Source organism: Diaphorina citri, unplaced genomic scaffold (assembly GCF_000475195.1).
Source record: "Diaphorina citri unplaced genomic scaffold, Diaci psyllid genome assembly version 1.1 scaffold2432, whole genome shotgun sequence".
Taxonomy (NCBI): domain Eukaryota; kingdom Metazoa; phylum Arthropoda; class Insecta; order Hemiptera; family Psyllidae; genus Diaphorina; species Diaphorina citri.
The window spans coordinates 7,699-22,543 of record NW_007379854.1 but is presented as its reverse complement, the minus strand read 5'-3'; the positions used below and the strand labels follow the sequence as shown (position 1 = coordinate 22,543).

At 42.5% G+C, this 14,845-nt stretch overlaps 2 protein-coding genes and 2 long non-coding RNA genes across 4 annotated transcripts in view; 3 read left to right on the top strand and 1 right to left on the bottom strand.

Moving 5' to 3' along the window:
- The window catches only part of LOC103518912 (thiamine transporter 2), a gene marked incomplete in the record, with an annotated part of 27,394 nt that extends 16,264 nt beyond the window's left edge, over positions 1–11,130 (top strand). The window contains 5 exon segments of the mRNA XM_026830576.1: positions 1,454–1,626; positions 3,192–3,351; positions 4,110–4,302; positions 5,969–6,104; positions 10,867–11,130. Of these exon segments, the coding sequence (XP_026686377.1) occupies positions 1,454–1,626; positions 3,192–3,351; positions 4,110–4,302; positions 5,969–6,104; positions 10,867–10,962 (758 nt within the window).
- On the top strand, positions 4,607–5,886 carry LOC113471437. The gene is made up of 2 exons (XR_003394135.1): positions 4,607–4,682; positions 5,819–5,886. It is a non-coding gene; the product is annotated as an uncharacterized LOC113471437 (long non-coding RNA).
- Positions 8,066–8,256, top strand: LOC113471438. Its single transcript, XR_003394136.1, has 2 exons — positions 8,066–8,137; positions 8,196–8,256. It is a non-coding gene; the product is annotated as an uncharacterized LOC113471438 (long non-coding RNA).
- An 872-nt stretch (positions 11,131–12,002) lies between the features above and the next one.
- Positions 12,003–14,484, bottom strand: LOC103518911 (gastrula zinc finger protein 5-1-like). The gene is made up of 3 exons (XM_026830582.1): positions 14,219–14,484; positions 13,408–13,798; positions 12,003–13,297 (listed from the first exon to the last, which is right to left on the bottom strand). The coding sequence occupies exons 1-3, from the start codon at positions 14,460–14,462 to the stop codon at positions 12,925–12,927; spliced, it is 1,008 nt and encodes a 335-aa protein (XP_026686383.1). The 5' UTR covers positions 14,463–14,484; the 3' UTR covers positions 12,003–12,924.
- Between the last annotated feature and the right edge of the window lie 361 nt (positions 14,485–14,845).

The following is a 14,845-nucleotide window of genomic DNA, read 5'->3' as shown; positions in this document are numbered from 1 at the left end:
CGGTCGAAATCTGTCCAAAAGCTGTCAAAATACCGCCAAGCGCAGCAACCATCTCAACCAACGTTTTGTGTTGCATCTTTGTCACATTTGTGAACTACATACCAAATTTTAAGTCTTTAGCTTATACCGTTCCCGAGATATTGTTAAATTGCACCGAAAACCGCCAAAAAGCGGTAAAATGCTGCCAACCGTTGCACCGGTCTTAACCAAAAGTTTCGTGTCGCATCCTTGTCACATTTGACAGCTACATACCAAATTTCAAGTCTCTAGCTCTTACCGTTCTCGAGATATTTTGTTTACAGACAGACGATTTTGTTTACAGACACACACACGGACCAATGGCTGAAACTTTGGATTTAGGCTCTAGGGACCTCAAAACGTGTTTTGGCACTAGAACCTGACCATCGAAAATTCGACCCGATTACATTACTTTCCTTCCTATAGGATAAGGAAAATAAAAATACTACGGTAGAACCTCGATATTATAGCGAAATCCTCGATATAACGAAATCCTCGATATAACGAAGCAAAGTGGATTTCCCTTCCCATCAGAGGCAAAAACCCGATGCACCTACTTGAGTAGGCATATTGGGTGAGTAAGTCAGCTCCCATGGCGTAGCGGTCACTGCGCTCGCCTTGCACGCGGGAGACCCGGGTTCGATTCCCGGCGGTGTCAAAAATTTATACCATGTATGTAAATGTCGAAGTTTTTTCGACTCTATGCTTGGAATGCACTGATTGCACTGCCTCGTGAAGACAATGGAGTAGCTACATTAATCAAGTAGCGACCAGTGGCGGCATTACCAGTGTAAAAATATTTTTGAAAGATGGAAATTGATTGCAAAAGAGGCACTAAGTAATGCTGTGATATCCACTAAACTTGTGAAGAAGCTCTCCGTTTTACCACAAGGAATAACATTCATGATTTGATTTGAATTTATGCTTCCAATGATGTCCAGCATCCAGGTAAGTACGAAAACAAATTTGTGTGTTTTACGAAAACAACTTTATGTCTTTTCGTAGTCATGTGTTTTCGTTATAGATCATAGATCTTCTAAATTGAATTCCAAGACCACCAATAGATCGGAACACGGTGTACTCTGGGTCGGTGGGTTTATAGTTTCCCCTTTCGAAAATCTTTTAGCCCACACCTGAGAGCAGCCTAAGACGCGTTTCGTTCTTATTTGAACTCATCAGGCCAGCCTACTTAGCTTAGTTGGTAGTGCGTCTGCCTTGTAAGCGCTAGGCCGCGGGTTCGATTCCCGCCCGGGGCGGATTTTATAAAACAACTTTACTTATGTCTTTTCGTAGTCATGTGTTTTCGTAATAGATCACAGATCTTCTAAATTGAATTCCAAGACCACCAATAGATCGGAACACGGTGTACTCTGGGTCTGTGGGTTTATAGTTTCCCCTTTTGAAAATCTCATCACACGCCACTGCCATATTACAGGAATGACGGCTGCTGTTGTTTGGACCTGTCTCCTGCCACCAGTGCAGGACAGTGTGTATTTCCACGCCCGTCAATCACCCCCCAGTGAATCTACTCACCTCCAGTCACCCCCACAACACTGGACTAATGTGGTCACCACCATTAGGACTGACTTCAAGACAGCGTTTTCTCAGGTAATCTTGGGCCGCTCCCTATCAGGTAGACGGTGACACCTGATCAGGTCCGTCTGTCAGGTTCAAAACAGCGTTTTCTCAGGTAATCTTGGGCCGCTCCCTATCAGGTAGACGGTGACACCTGATCAGGTCCGTCTGTCAGGTTCAAAACAGCGTTTTCTCAGGTAATCTTGGGCCGCTCCCTATCAGGTAGACGGTGACACCTGATCAGGTCCGTCTGTCAGGTTCAAAACAGCGTTTTCTCAGGTAATCTTGGGCCGCTCCCTATCAGGTAGACGGTGACACCTGATCAGGTCCGTCTGTCAGGTTCAAGACGGCGTTTTCTCAGGTAATATTGGGCAGATCGGAAGAGCGTCGTGTAGGGAGCCACTCACTATCAGGTAGACGGTGACACCTGATCAGGTCCGTCTGTCAGGTTCAAAACAGCGTTTTCTCAGGTAATCTTGGGCCACTCACTATCAGGTAGACGGTGACACCTGATCAGGTCCGTCTGTCAGGTTCAAAACAGCGTTTTCTCAGGTAATCTTGGGCCACTCACTATCAGGTAGACGGTGACACCTGATCAGGTCCGTCTGTCAGGTTCAAAACAGCGTTTTCTCAGGTAATCTTGGGCCACTCACTATCAGGTAGACGGTGACACCTGATCAGGTCCGTCTGTCAGGTTCAAAACAGCGTTTTCTCAGGTAATCTTGGGCCACTCACTATCAGGTAGACGGTGACACCTGATCAGGTCCGTCTGTCAGGTTCAAAACAGCGTTTTCTCAGGTAATCTTGGGCCACTCACTATCAGGTAGACGGTGACACCTGATCAGGTCCGTCTGTCAGGTTCAAAACAGCGTTTTCTCAGGTAATCTTGGGCCACTCACTATCAGGTAGACGGTGACACCTGATCAGGTCCGTCTGTCAGGTTCAAGGCGGTGTTCTCTCAGGTAACTAAGGGAACTGTGACTGCTAAGGTCTTATCGTCCAGAAAGCGAAGACAGGAGAAAGCCAGCCGTTCCGAGAACGAACCTCATCCGTTTAGGATAAAATCCGCTCCGGGTGGGAATCACCTTAATTTTGGGGCTTCGTTTCCTGGACTAAAATAGGGTCGGCGTTTCTCGCCAGTCTCTTCCAGGCAGCCCTATTGTGTACCTCATGTCCTGATAAATTTTTCTCACCCAGGTCTTGATTCACACAATCCTTCCACTTTCTCTTCCACCTCCCTCGCCCTTTTCTCCCCCTCACTTCCATTCTCTCAACTCTTTTCCCTCTGTAGCTCTCATCTCTTCTTTCAACTCAGCACTTTTATTTTTGTTAATATATAATATTGATTACATAGATATCATTATTACATATATAATATCTACAATGATGATATTGAAAATTTACATGAGCATACTATCTGAGAATGAAACTGAAATTATATTTAATGAACTCCCCATCCGTGGCACAAGCTTCGGCTTTTACGGATGGGTATACCATTTGTTAACAATTTATTTGATGAGAGAGTTGTGTTCTGAAAAACCAATAAATGGAAACTTATAAAATAAAAATAAATAAAATCTATTTGCCCTCTATTACAGGTGGAAATCCTCAAATGGTCTCTCTGGTGGATACTGGGTATGGGGGGATACATTCTCGTCATCACCTACAACCAAATCCTCTGGTCTACCTTGGTTAAGGAAGATCCAGAGAATAATCGCCTGATGAATGGTGCTATGGATGCTGTGTTCACTATTACAGGTAAAACGACAGTCCGGAGGGCGTTGACTCCCTAATCAACTATCTGAAAGCCATTAAGCTGTACCACCTAATTTAAGTGGAAATCCTCAAATGGTCTCTCTGGTGGATACTGGGTATGGGGGGATACATTCTCGTCATCACCTACAACCAAATCCTCTGGTCTACCTTGGTTAAGGAAGATCCTGAGAATAATCGCCTGATGAATGGTGCTATGGATGCTGTGTTCACTATTACAGGTAAAAAGCAGACTAACCCATATGAGCCGATTTTTTTTCTTTTTTTTGGTCTTGTTGAATTTTAACCGCTTCTTGTATCACGATTTCTCGAAGATTTTATAAAACGCCATAACCGGGTCACATTTTATCAGAAAGCTGTATGGTCGAAAGTCGAGAATAACAGAACCAAAACAAAACCATTTCCCATAATACCCTTCTACCAATCAGAGCGCACCTACATTATCAGCTGTTTATAGCGCCAATATTCAAAACTTCTAACTACGGACCGGTAATGAGTAAATATGTCAAATAACAATGAAAATAGTAGGAAATTTTGTTTTCTAACTAATAGACAAGTCCCCGATGCACTCTGACGTGGAGTGACCGAGATATTAGCGAAAAAGAGAGAAGGGTGTGGTCAAGTTTGGTGTGACTTTAATGTAGACCTCGGCTCTAAAAAAAAAAAAAAAATGTAGCACTATGTCTAGTAAAAACGTTTACTTGATTGCTTACTTAAACTTAAGTACTGTTTCTCAATTTCAGGTGCTATCTCAACCTTCACCATCGGAAAAGTCGCTCTCGATTGGAACATATTTGGCGAGCTTATGTTAGCGATCGGAACCCTACTGCAGGGCACCCTCCTTATACTATCCCATTCCACGCGGTCACTCAAACTAGCATACCTGTATTACATTCTATTCGGCTGTATACACTACACGATGCTTACTATCGCCAGGTAATACTACTTGTAGGTAGGGCTAGTAATAAAGACCCCATGGCAGCCTAGTTAGCTTGGTTAGTAGGGCCGTAGAGCGTCTGCCTTGTTAGCGCTAGGTCGCGGGTTCGATTCCCGCCCGGGGCGGATTTTATCTTAAACAGATAAGAAAACCGCCAAAAAACGGTCGAAATCTGTCCAAAAGCGGTCAAAATACCGCCAAGCGCAGCAACCATCTCAACCAAACGTTTTGTGTAACTTGTAGGTAGGGCTAGTACTAAAATTATCTGTTGAAACTCTAGCGCACTCTCCTTATACTATCCCATTCCATCACTCAAACTAGCATACCTGTATTACATTCTATTCGGCTGTATACACTACACGATGCTTACTATCGCCAGGTAATACAACTTGTAGGAGCTAGTAATAAAATTCTCTGTTGTAACTCTAGCGCACTCTCCTCATACTATCTCATTCCATCACTCAAACTAGCATACCTGTATTACATTATATTCGGCTGTATACACTACACGATGCTTACTATCGCCAGGTAATACTACTTGTAGGTAAGGGCTAGTACTAAAGACCCCATGTCAGCCTAGTTAGCTTGGTTAGTAGGGCGTCTGCCTTGTTAGCGCTAGGTCGCGGGTTCGATTCCCGCCCGGGGCGGATTTTATCTTAAACAGATAAGGCTCGTCCTCGAAATGGCTAGCTTTCTCCTATCCTGTCTTTCTTCTTCGCTTTTGGGACGATAAGTCCCCCATCAAAGCTCTTTAATTATCATTATTATTATTCGCCTTTTCCCGTGTGCAGACGGGGTCGGCGTTTTTCGTGCTTTAGGCTGACATTTGGTTTTGGCTACAAATTTTACGAGTGGATGCCCTTCGCACTCAACCTTTGCTATAATCCCTGTTTAAAGTCCCCCAGCCAGACAAGGTCTAGGCCGTCTAGGGTAAAGAAAGTAAAAAAAAGTCAGTCTAGTTAGCTTGAAGGGTGCTACCCTGCCTTGTAAGCGCTTGGTCGAGGGCACAGACAGACAGACAGACAGACAGACAGACACACAGACACACACACGGACCAATGGCTGAAACTTTGGATTTAGGCTCTAGGGACCTCAAAACGTGTTTTGGCACTAAAATTTGACCATCGAAAATTTGACCCGATTACATTACTTTCCTTCCTATAGGATAAGGAAAGTAAAAAGACGAGAAACTCCCGGTTTTGACCCGATTACATTACTTTCCTTTCTATATAAGCAAAGTAAAAAGTCAGTCTAGTTAGCTTGAAGGGTGCTACCCTGCCTTCTAAGCGCTTGGTCGAGGGTTTGATAAAGAAAAGAACATCATTTTCCATTTGTTCTCACACGGTTCTCCTCCTCGTTTCACAGTTCGGAGATCGCCAAGCATTTGAAGCGGGAAAGTTTCGCCCTCGTGTTTGGCTTCAACAAGTTCATCGCTCTTCTCTGGTCGAGGGTTCGATAAAGAAAAGAACATCATTTTCCATTTGTTCTCACACGGTTCTCCTACTCGTTTCACAGTTCGGAGATCGCCAAGCATTTGAAGCGGGAAAGTTTTGCCCTCGTGTTTGGCTTCAACAAGTTCATCGCTCTTCTCAGGTCGAGGGTTCGATAAAGAAAAGACCATCATTTTCCATTTGTTCTCACATGGTTCTCCTACTGGTTTCACAGTTCGGAGATCGCCAAGCATTTGAAGCGGGAAAGTTTCGCCCTCGTGTTTGGCTTCAACAAGTTCATCGCTCTTCTCAGCGTTAGCGTGTTCACCCTGTTCATTGTTCAGATAGAAAACACACCCACCAGAACTCTGGTAAGTAATTGCAGTTTCTTTGTGTTATTGTGTCACAACTTTGGTGCTCACTGCTGCAGCATTGTAGGATTTTCCCAATACATATCTCAATAATCCTAAAATCCAATGTTTACCTACCATGCTGGCAACGGTCGCTATGCGCATTTATATGTCATGTCATATTTTGAGTTTCGTTTATGTTTTTAGTTTGATAACTATGCAGCTAATAGGGAGCGCGCAGCGCGACCGTATTTTTTATTATTTTCTACAAGTTCGGCCATACCTTTTCTACAAGTTTGGCCATGCCTCGGGATGAACTAGCGTATCACGATAATCTCTGCACCCAATGTTTACCTAGAAACCCAAGACGCTCAACTTGAAAAAAAAAGAAAAAAAAAAAAAATGGATGGAAAAATATGAAAAAATGAGATTATATATTTCTTTTATTTAGATAGGTAACTAGGTACACTATTTGACAAAAAATTTGCAGTAGAACCTCGATTATTTCAACTCATTGGGACCGGGGGTAGTTGAAATTATCACTTTCTATGATCTTTCCCTCTGATAAGATAGGATATCCTTTTTTTTTTTAAAGAGGTTTGACAGAGGGAACTGTAACTGCTAGGGTCCCATCGTCCCGAAATCGAAGAGACAAGGAAGACAGGATTGGAGAAAGCCAGCCGTTCCGAGAACGAACATTATCCCATCAAGATAAAATCCGCCCCGTGTGGAAATCGAACCCGCGGCCTAGCGCTTACAAGGCAGACGCACCACCAACTAAGCTAACTAGACTGGCTTAGGATATCCTTTGAAAAAACAACGTATTTTGGAGTTGAAATAATGGAAGTTGAAAAAATCGAGGTTCTACTAACTGTACCCTAATTTCAGCCAGCTGCACTAAAAAAGAAGGCTTCTTTTTATGTTTAACTTAACTCTACAATAATTCTGCTCATTTGTGACAGCTCTTTTTTGTTGCAATTTTTTAGTGTTGTGGCTTCTGAACTAATACTACCTTCCTGCCAGATTAGCTATCTTGATGGGGAGCACATCTGCCTTGCAAGTGATGGACCACAGGTTCAATGCTCACCCAGGGAGAACTTTATCCTAAACAAAAAAGGTCCATTTTCAGAACAGCTGGTGGTACTTGTGCAGAAGTCACGTCAGTGGAAGATTGCTACCAAAGGAACTGGCACAAATGAGCAGTGACCAGTGTTATTATAGGGTTAGTTATACTATCCCATTCCATCACTCAAACTAGCATACCTGTATTACATTCTATTCGGCAGTATAGGTACACTACACGATGCTTACTATCGCCAGGTAATACCTACTACTTGTAGGTAGGGCTAGTAATAAAGACCCCATACCAGCCTAGTTAGCTTGGTTAGTAGGGCGTCTGCCTTGTTAGTTAGCGCTAGGTCGCGGGTTCGATTCCCGCCCGGGGCGGATTTTATCTTAAACAAATAAGGCTCGTCCTCGAAATGGCTAGCTTTCTCCTGAAGCAGTTTTCACAATTAGAGCAGTGATTAGTGCTATTATAGGGTTAGGTTAAATACAAAAAGGATCTTTTCTACCTGCCTCGGTGGTGTAGTGGTCAAGGCGCTCGCCTGGTAAACAGGAGGGTGTGGGTTCAATCCCAGCCAAGGTATGTTTGTGGGATTTCATTCTCACTTATTTGAGAATTTGACCACATAATAATAAAATTGTTATTACCTGTCTTGTGTGGGCCGATCTTTTTGCTGATTGAGTTCTACACTTCAGACTGAGCTACTAGGATATTTAGGTACCTTGTTTCGATTAAACATCTATTTTTTTGCCAGCCTAGTTAGCTTAGTTGGTAGTGCGTCTGCCTTGTAAGCGCTAGGCCGTGGGTTCGATTCCCGCCCGGGGCGGATTGACGGCGTTTTCTCAGGTAATATTGGGCCGCTCCCTATCAGGTAGACGGTGACACCTGATCAGATCCGTCTGTCAGGTTCAAAACAGCGTTTTCTCAGGTAATCTTGGGCCGCTTCCTATCAGGTAGACGGTGACACCTGATCAGGTCCGTCTGTCAGGTTCAAGGCGGCGTTTTCTCAGGTAATCTTGGGCCCTGTGACTGCGTCCGTCTGTCAGATTCAAGGCGGCGTTCTCTCAGGTAACCAAAGGAACTGTAACTGCTAAGGTCTTATCGTCCCGAAAGCGAAGACAGGAGAAAGACAGGATAGGAGAAAGCCAGCCGTTCCGAGAACGAACCTCATCCGTTTAGGATAAAATCCGCTCCGGGTGGGAATCACCTTAATTTTGGGGCTTCTGTTCTCTCAGGTAACTAAGGGAACTGTGACTGCTAAGGTCTTATCGTCCAGAAAGCGAAGACAGGAGAAAGCCAGCCGTTCCGAGAACGAACCTCATCCGTTTAGGATAAAATCCGCTCCGGGTGGGAATCACCTTAATTTTGGGGCTTCGTTTCCTGGACTAAAATAGGGTCGGCGTTTCTCGCCAGTCTCTTCCAGGCAGCCCTCTTGTGTACCTCATGTCCTGATGAATTTTTCTCACCCGGGTCTTGATTCACACAATCCTTCCACCTTTTCTTCGGTCTCCCTCGCCCTTTTCTCCCCCTCACTTCCATTCTCTCAACTCTTTTCCCTATACTTACTTTCCGTGTCCTCTTCTTTCTCATCAAATCTTTCTTCCTCAGTAATTTGAGACGTAAATTGCCCTCTCGTTTATCTCGTAAATTGCCCTCTGCCGCAAGGAGATCTGCGTGAGTGCATGTCGTCTCCATTTGGCCGCATACCAGGAGATGTTCCCTATGTAGCTCTCATCTCTTCTTTCAACTCAGCACTTTTATTTTTGTTAATACTCGTATATAATATTGATTACATAGATATCATTATTACATATATAATATCTACAATGATGATATTGAAAATTTACATGAGCATACTATCTGATTACACCCGAGTATTACCGACTACACCCGATATAAGCCGATCGTCATTCTAGATGTAATGGCAGGGCTGCTGTCCTATGTACTTATACTGAACCAGCCGTCCATGCCTGTGATGTGGGTAAGTAGAATACCGATTACACCCGAGTATTACCGACTACACCCGAGTATTATCGATTACACCCGATATAAGCCGATCGTCATTCTAGATGTAATAGCAGGGCTGCTGTCCTATGTATACGTACTTATACTGAACCAGCCGTCCATGCCTGTGATGTGGGTAAGTAGAATACCGATTACACCCGAGTTTTGCCGATTAAACCCGAGTATTACCGACTACACCCGATATAAGCCGATCGTCATTCTAGATGTAATGGCAGGCCTGTTGTCCTATGTACTTATACTGAACCCTACATCTGCGATGGTTGATGGTCTCAGCGAGGGTCCATTGTCCATGGGCCGCGCACTAAAGTACAGTGCAGCGCAGTGCGCCAGGCCAAGTTCTTTTACCGCCCCCTCTACGTATTATAAATTTGTTCTTTTTACTTCCGATGGTCAGTTTTTAATGCCAAAACACGTTTTGAACTCCCTGGAGCCCAAATCCACGTGTGTGTTAGAGTTAGGCCAGCCACTACCTATCAGGTAGACCTCACAGGTACCACCTGTCAGATCTAGGTACCTGATAGTGAGTGGATGGCCTAACAGTTGGCGGTATTTTGACCGCTTTTTGGCGGTTAGGGCTGTTTCGTATGGAAAGTCGTGTGATGTTCAATTGTTCACACCACATTTTTTTTTTCTTTTCCCTCAGGTCCAGCAGGTCTGCATAGGTTTCTACCACGCGGGCGAGGTCTCCTACTATTCCTACATGTACTCCAAAATCAAGGACAAAGCTCACTACCAGAAAGCCACCGGGAGAGTAAAAGCGAGCATTATGATTGGTCGATTCGTGTCCGGTATGGCCGGACAGAGCGTTGTGCTGTTGTTCGACACCACAGGGTATAAGTACCTGGTGTACTTGAGCATATTGGGTGAGTACTGAGTAATAAGAATCTGGTGTGAACATCACACGACTTTCCTTATCCTATTGAATGATGCTAATTTTTTGTTCTATAGTAACTTTTACAATATCTCTAACTACCACAGGGTATAAGTACCTGGTGTACTTGAGTATATTGGGTGAGTACTGAATAATAAAAATCTAGTGTGAACGTCACACGACTTTCCTTATCCTATTGAATGATGCTTATTTGAGTGTTCTTTTACCCTAACTTTTACAATATCTCTAACAGTTTTGTCGCTAAAGCTGAAAAACGCCAAAAAACGGTCGAAATCTGTCCAAAAGCAGTCAAAATACCGACAAGCGCAGCAACCATCTCAACCAAACGTTTCGTGTCGCATCCTTGTTACATTTGACATCTTTTTTTTTTTTTTTCCAAAGAATGTAATTTTATTTTGTTCTTTACAATGACATCCATAGGATATCCTTTTTTTTTTAAGAGGTTTGATAGAGGGAACTGTAACTGCTAGGGTCCCATCGTTCCGAAATCGAAGAGACAAGGAAGACAGGATAGGAGAAAGCCAGCCGTTCCGAGAACGAACATTATTCCATCAAGATAAAATCCGCCCCGTGTGGGAATCGAACCCGCGGCCTAGCGCTTACGAGGCAGACGCACTACCAACTAAGCTAACTAGGCTGGCTTAGGATATCCTTTGAAAGATAGAAAAAAAACAACGTATTTTGGAGTTGAAATAATGGAAGTTGAAAAAATCGAGGTTCTACTAACTGTACCCTAATTTCAGCTGCACTCTCCAGGACCAATATATTACCTACTGTCTATTTTTTCTCCCCTGTTTCAGTACTTCATATTCGGGGTGTACTTCCTCTCGATAGGGGTGACATACTTTCTAGCCGTCCTGTACCGATCAAAGCGAGTCCTCAGATCTTTGTTCTAAAGTTCTAAACCAGATCTTTGTTCTAAAGTTCTAAACCAGATCTTCGTTCTAAAGTTCTAAACCAGATCTTTGTTCTAAAGTTCTAAACCAGATCTTTGTTCTAAACCTCACATTGCCATCAGTCCTTTGTTCTAAAGTTCTGAGCCTAACCAGATCTCACACTCCCAGGAACTACCAGAACTACATATGACTGTTCTAAAGTTCTAAACCAGATCTTTGTTCTAATGTTCTAAACCAGATCTTTGTTCTAAACTCCACATTGCCATCAGTCCTTTGTTCTAAAGTTCTCAGCCTAACCAGATCTCACACTCCCAGGAACATATGACATCAAGAATCATTATGTAGCCGGCCTAGTTAGCTTGGTTGGTAGCGCGTCTGCCTCGTAAGCGCTAGGCCGCGGGCTCAATTCCCGCCCGGGGCGGATTTAACATATGACATCAAGAATCATATGTAGCCGGCCTAGTTAGCTTGGTTGGTAGCGCGTCTGCCTCGTAAGCGCTAGGCCGCGGGCTCAATTCCCGCCCGGGGCGGATTTTATCCTGAAGGGATGATGTTCGTTCTCGGAACGGCTGGCTTTCCTCCTATCCTGTCTTCCTTCTCTCTTCGATTTCGGGACGATAAGATACCAGAACTACATATGACATCAAGAATCATTATGTAGCCGGCCTAGTTACTTAGCTTGGTTGGTAGCGCGTCTGCCTCGTAAGCGCTAGGCTGCGGGCTCAATTCCCGCCCGGGGCGGATTTTATCCTGATGGGATAATGTTCGTTCTCGGAACGGCTGGCTTTCCTCCTATCCTGTCTTCCTTCTCTCTTCGATTTCGGGACGATAAGACCTTAGCAGTTACAGTTCCCTCTGTCAAACCCCTTAAAAATATATATACATATATAAAAAAAATCATATTATGTAATATGCCTCCGGGGCTGGGTGGGTATCACACTAGGCATGCACGAGTGGGTTTCAAGGAGGGCCTGGGTTCGATTCCCGGCGGGGTCGAAGTTTTTTCGACTCTGCATATATAAAGAAAATCATATTATGTAATATGCCTCTGGGGCCGGGTGGGTATCACACTAGGCATGCACGAGTGGGTTTCAAGGAGGGCCTGGGTTCGATTCCCGGCGGGGTCGAAGTTTTTTCGACTCTGTACTTGGAGCTCGCGGTGCTCTCAGCCTCATGAGGACAATGGAGTAGCTGCTTTGATCGAGTAGCGACCAGTGGCGGCATTACCAGTGTAAAGAGGATAAAATTCCATGCCTCCACTGGGATTGAACCCGCGCCCTCCTGTTTACCAGGCGAGTGTTTTGACCACCGACTATTGTATAAAAATAAGTGAGACCATTCTTTGAATTTACTATTCATCTGACGTGAAAATATATATTTTTTATAAATAAAATTATGAGTTCTAAGTTTTCTTTGTTGAATTTTTGCACCTTTCAAATATACTTTTTCAGTTTTAACTACACATTTGATTCTGTGCTGCTACATTAGATGTATATGGTCTGCATATTGTACCCTGACTATAGTGCCCATCCTGTAGTATGTCTCTCATCAGATGGATGAGAAGACACAATACTTCCAATTTAGATGCTCGGTCAACACGAAAACACCAGAAACTCGTCATCATTAGTCATTAGTATTTACAATATTCATAATCACAAATATGGCAGTGCAATAGTCCTAAACGAAAGTGGACGCGGCACACAAGGGATCGGGAAGAGACCGCCTTAACATACAGTGGATAGGAACCTTGAAATAACGAAGAAAAGTCAATTTCCCTTCCCTTCAGAGGCAAAAACCTCACTAAAGCGAAGTGACCTTGAAACCCAGTAGAATTAATTACCTCCGTACAAATAAGTTACTCTGATTTTGACCTCAGTAGGTATAGTGATAACGAAATTTGGGCATTTCCCTTGGACTTCGTTATATCAAGGTTTCGGTGTAATAATAATTACAAATACTTACCTACCAGATTCTCGACTTCTTTTTATGATTTTTCAAATGTTGATTCAGATGGGACTTACTCGAAAGGGCTGCGGGGCATAGGTCACACAAATATTTGATTCCTCGGTGAGTATCCATATGATGTTTCAACATTTGCTTCACGGAATAGGATTTCGGACATTCTGTGCACGAGTATTTGACGCCTCTGTGAATATCCATGTGAATTTTCAACCGTTGTTTTGACGAGTAGTCTCTGGGGCACTCAGTACACTTGTATCGAATCCCCTCATGCCCTTGCATATGTCGGAATAAGCTGCTTTTCAATCCAAACTTCACGGAACAGATTGTACACTCATATGCGATGCCTTTATGCATATCTGTGTGGAGTTCTAAACTTCTTTTCAACGTAAAGACCTTCAGACAAAGATCACACTGATAAGTAATTCCGAACAGATTGTACATTCGTATGCGATGCCTTTATGCATATCTATGTGGAGTTCTAAACTTCTTTTCAACGTAAAGACCTTCAGACAAAGATCACACTGATAAGTAATTCCCTTGTGTGTATCCATGTGGTATTTCAAAACATATTTGTTCTTATAGGACTTTGGGCATTGGCTACATTTGAATTTTTCTCTATCGTTGATCTGTACAGAAGCCTTTTGCTCTTGGATACCATTATTTGTAGTCAGTTCTTTTTTGATATTAGATGAAAAATCCTTAGGTATTTTTCTCTTGTTGCCATGCAAAGAAGCCTTTTTCTCGGGTTTGAACCCATTATTTGTGGCCAGTTCTTGTTTGATATTAGGTAAAAAATTGTTGGGCAGTGGTTCTGGCTTTTTATGATCTAGTTCTGTCTGTTCATGAGCTACTGGCTTTTTATGAACTAGTTCTGGTTTTTTATGACCATTTAAAGCCTTCAATTCTTCTATTACTCTTTTTTCCAAGTCATCTACATCTGATTCCTTTTCTTCTCTTTCTACATCATCTACATCTGATTCCATTATTTCTGTCTCTTCTTTATTATTCTTGTATAGTTCTTCCATAACTCTTCTTTCCAAGTCATCAATGTCTGATTCATTTTCTTCTATTTCTTCTTCAACATTCTTGTATATCTTTTGCTCTTGGATACCATTATTTGTAGTCAGTTCTTTTTTGATATCATTAGATGAAAAATCCTTGGGTTTTTTTCTCTTGTTGCCATGCAAAGAAGCCTTTTTCTCGGGTTTGATACCATTATTTGTGGCCAGTTCTTGTTTGGTATTAGGTAAAAAATTGTTGGGCAGTGGTTCTGGCTTTATATGAACTAGTTCTGGTTTTTTATGACCATTTAAAGCCTTCAATTCTTCTATTACTCTTTTTTCCAAGTCATCTACATCTGATTCCTTTTCTTCTCTTTCTACATCATCTACATCTGATTCCATTATTTCTGTCTCTTCTTTATTACTCTTGTATAGCTCTTCCATAACTCTTCTTTCCAAGTCATCAATGTCTGATTTATTTTCTTCTATTTCTTCTTCAACATTCTTGTATATTTCTTCTTTGATGTTTTTGTACATTTCTTCTAATACATTTTTTTCCATGTCACCTTCTTTATTACTCTTGTATAGTTCTTCCATAACTCTTCTTTCCAAGTCATCAATGTCTGATTCATTTTCTTCTATTTCTTCTTCAACATTCTTGTATATTTCTTCTTTGATGTTTTTGTACATTTCTTCTAATACATTTTTTTCCATGTCAGCTATATCTGATTTCTCTTCTATTTTTTCAAAATTCTCGTTGAGCATGGCTACTGGTTTTTGTTTGACATGTGAACTGGTGTGTTCTATTTTCGTTGTATTATCGCTTGCTGCTTTTAACACAAGGTCTGTTTCCTTTTTTTCATTTGAAGATTCAACAACTGAAAAAAATGAAGGAACCAAAATGATTACAGATCAGAAGA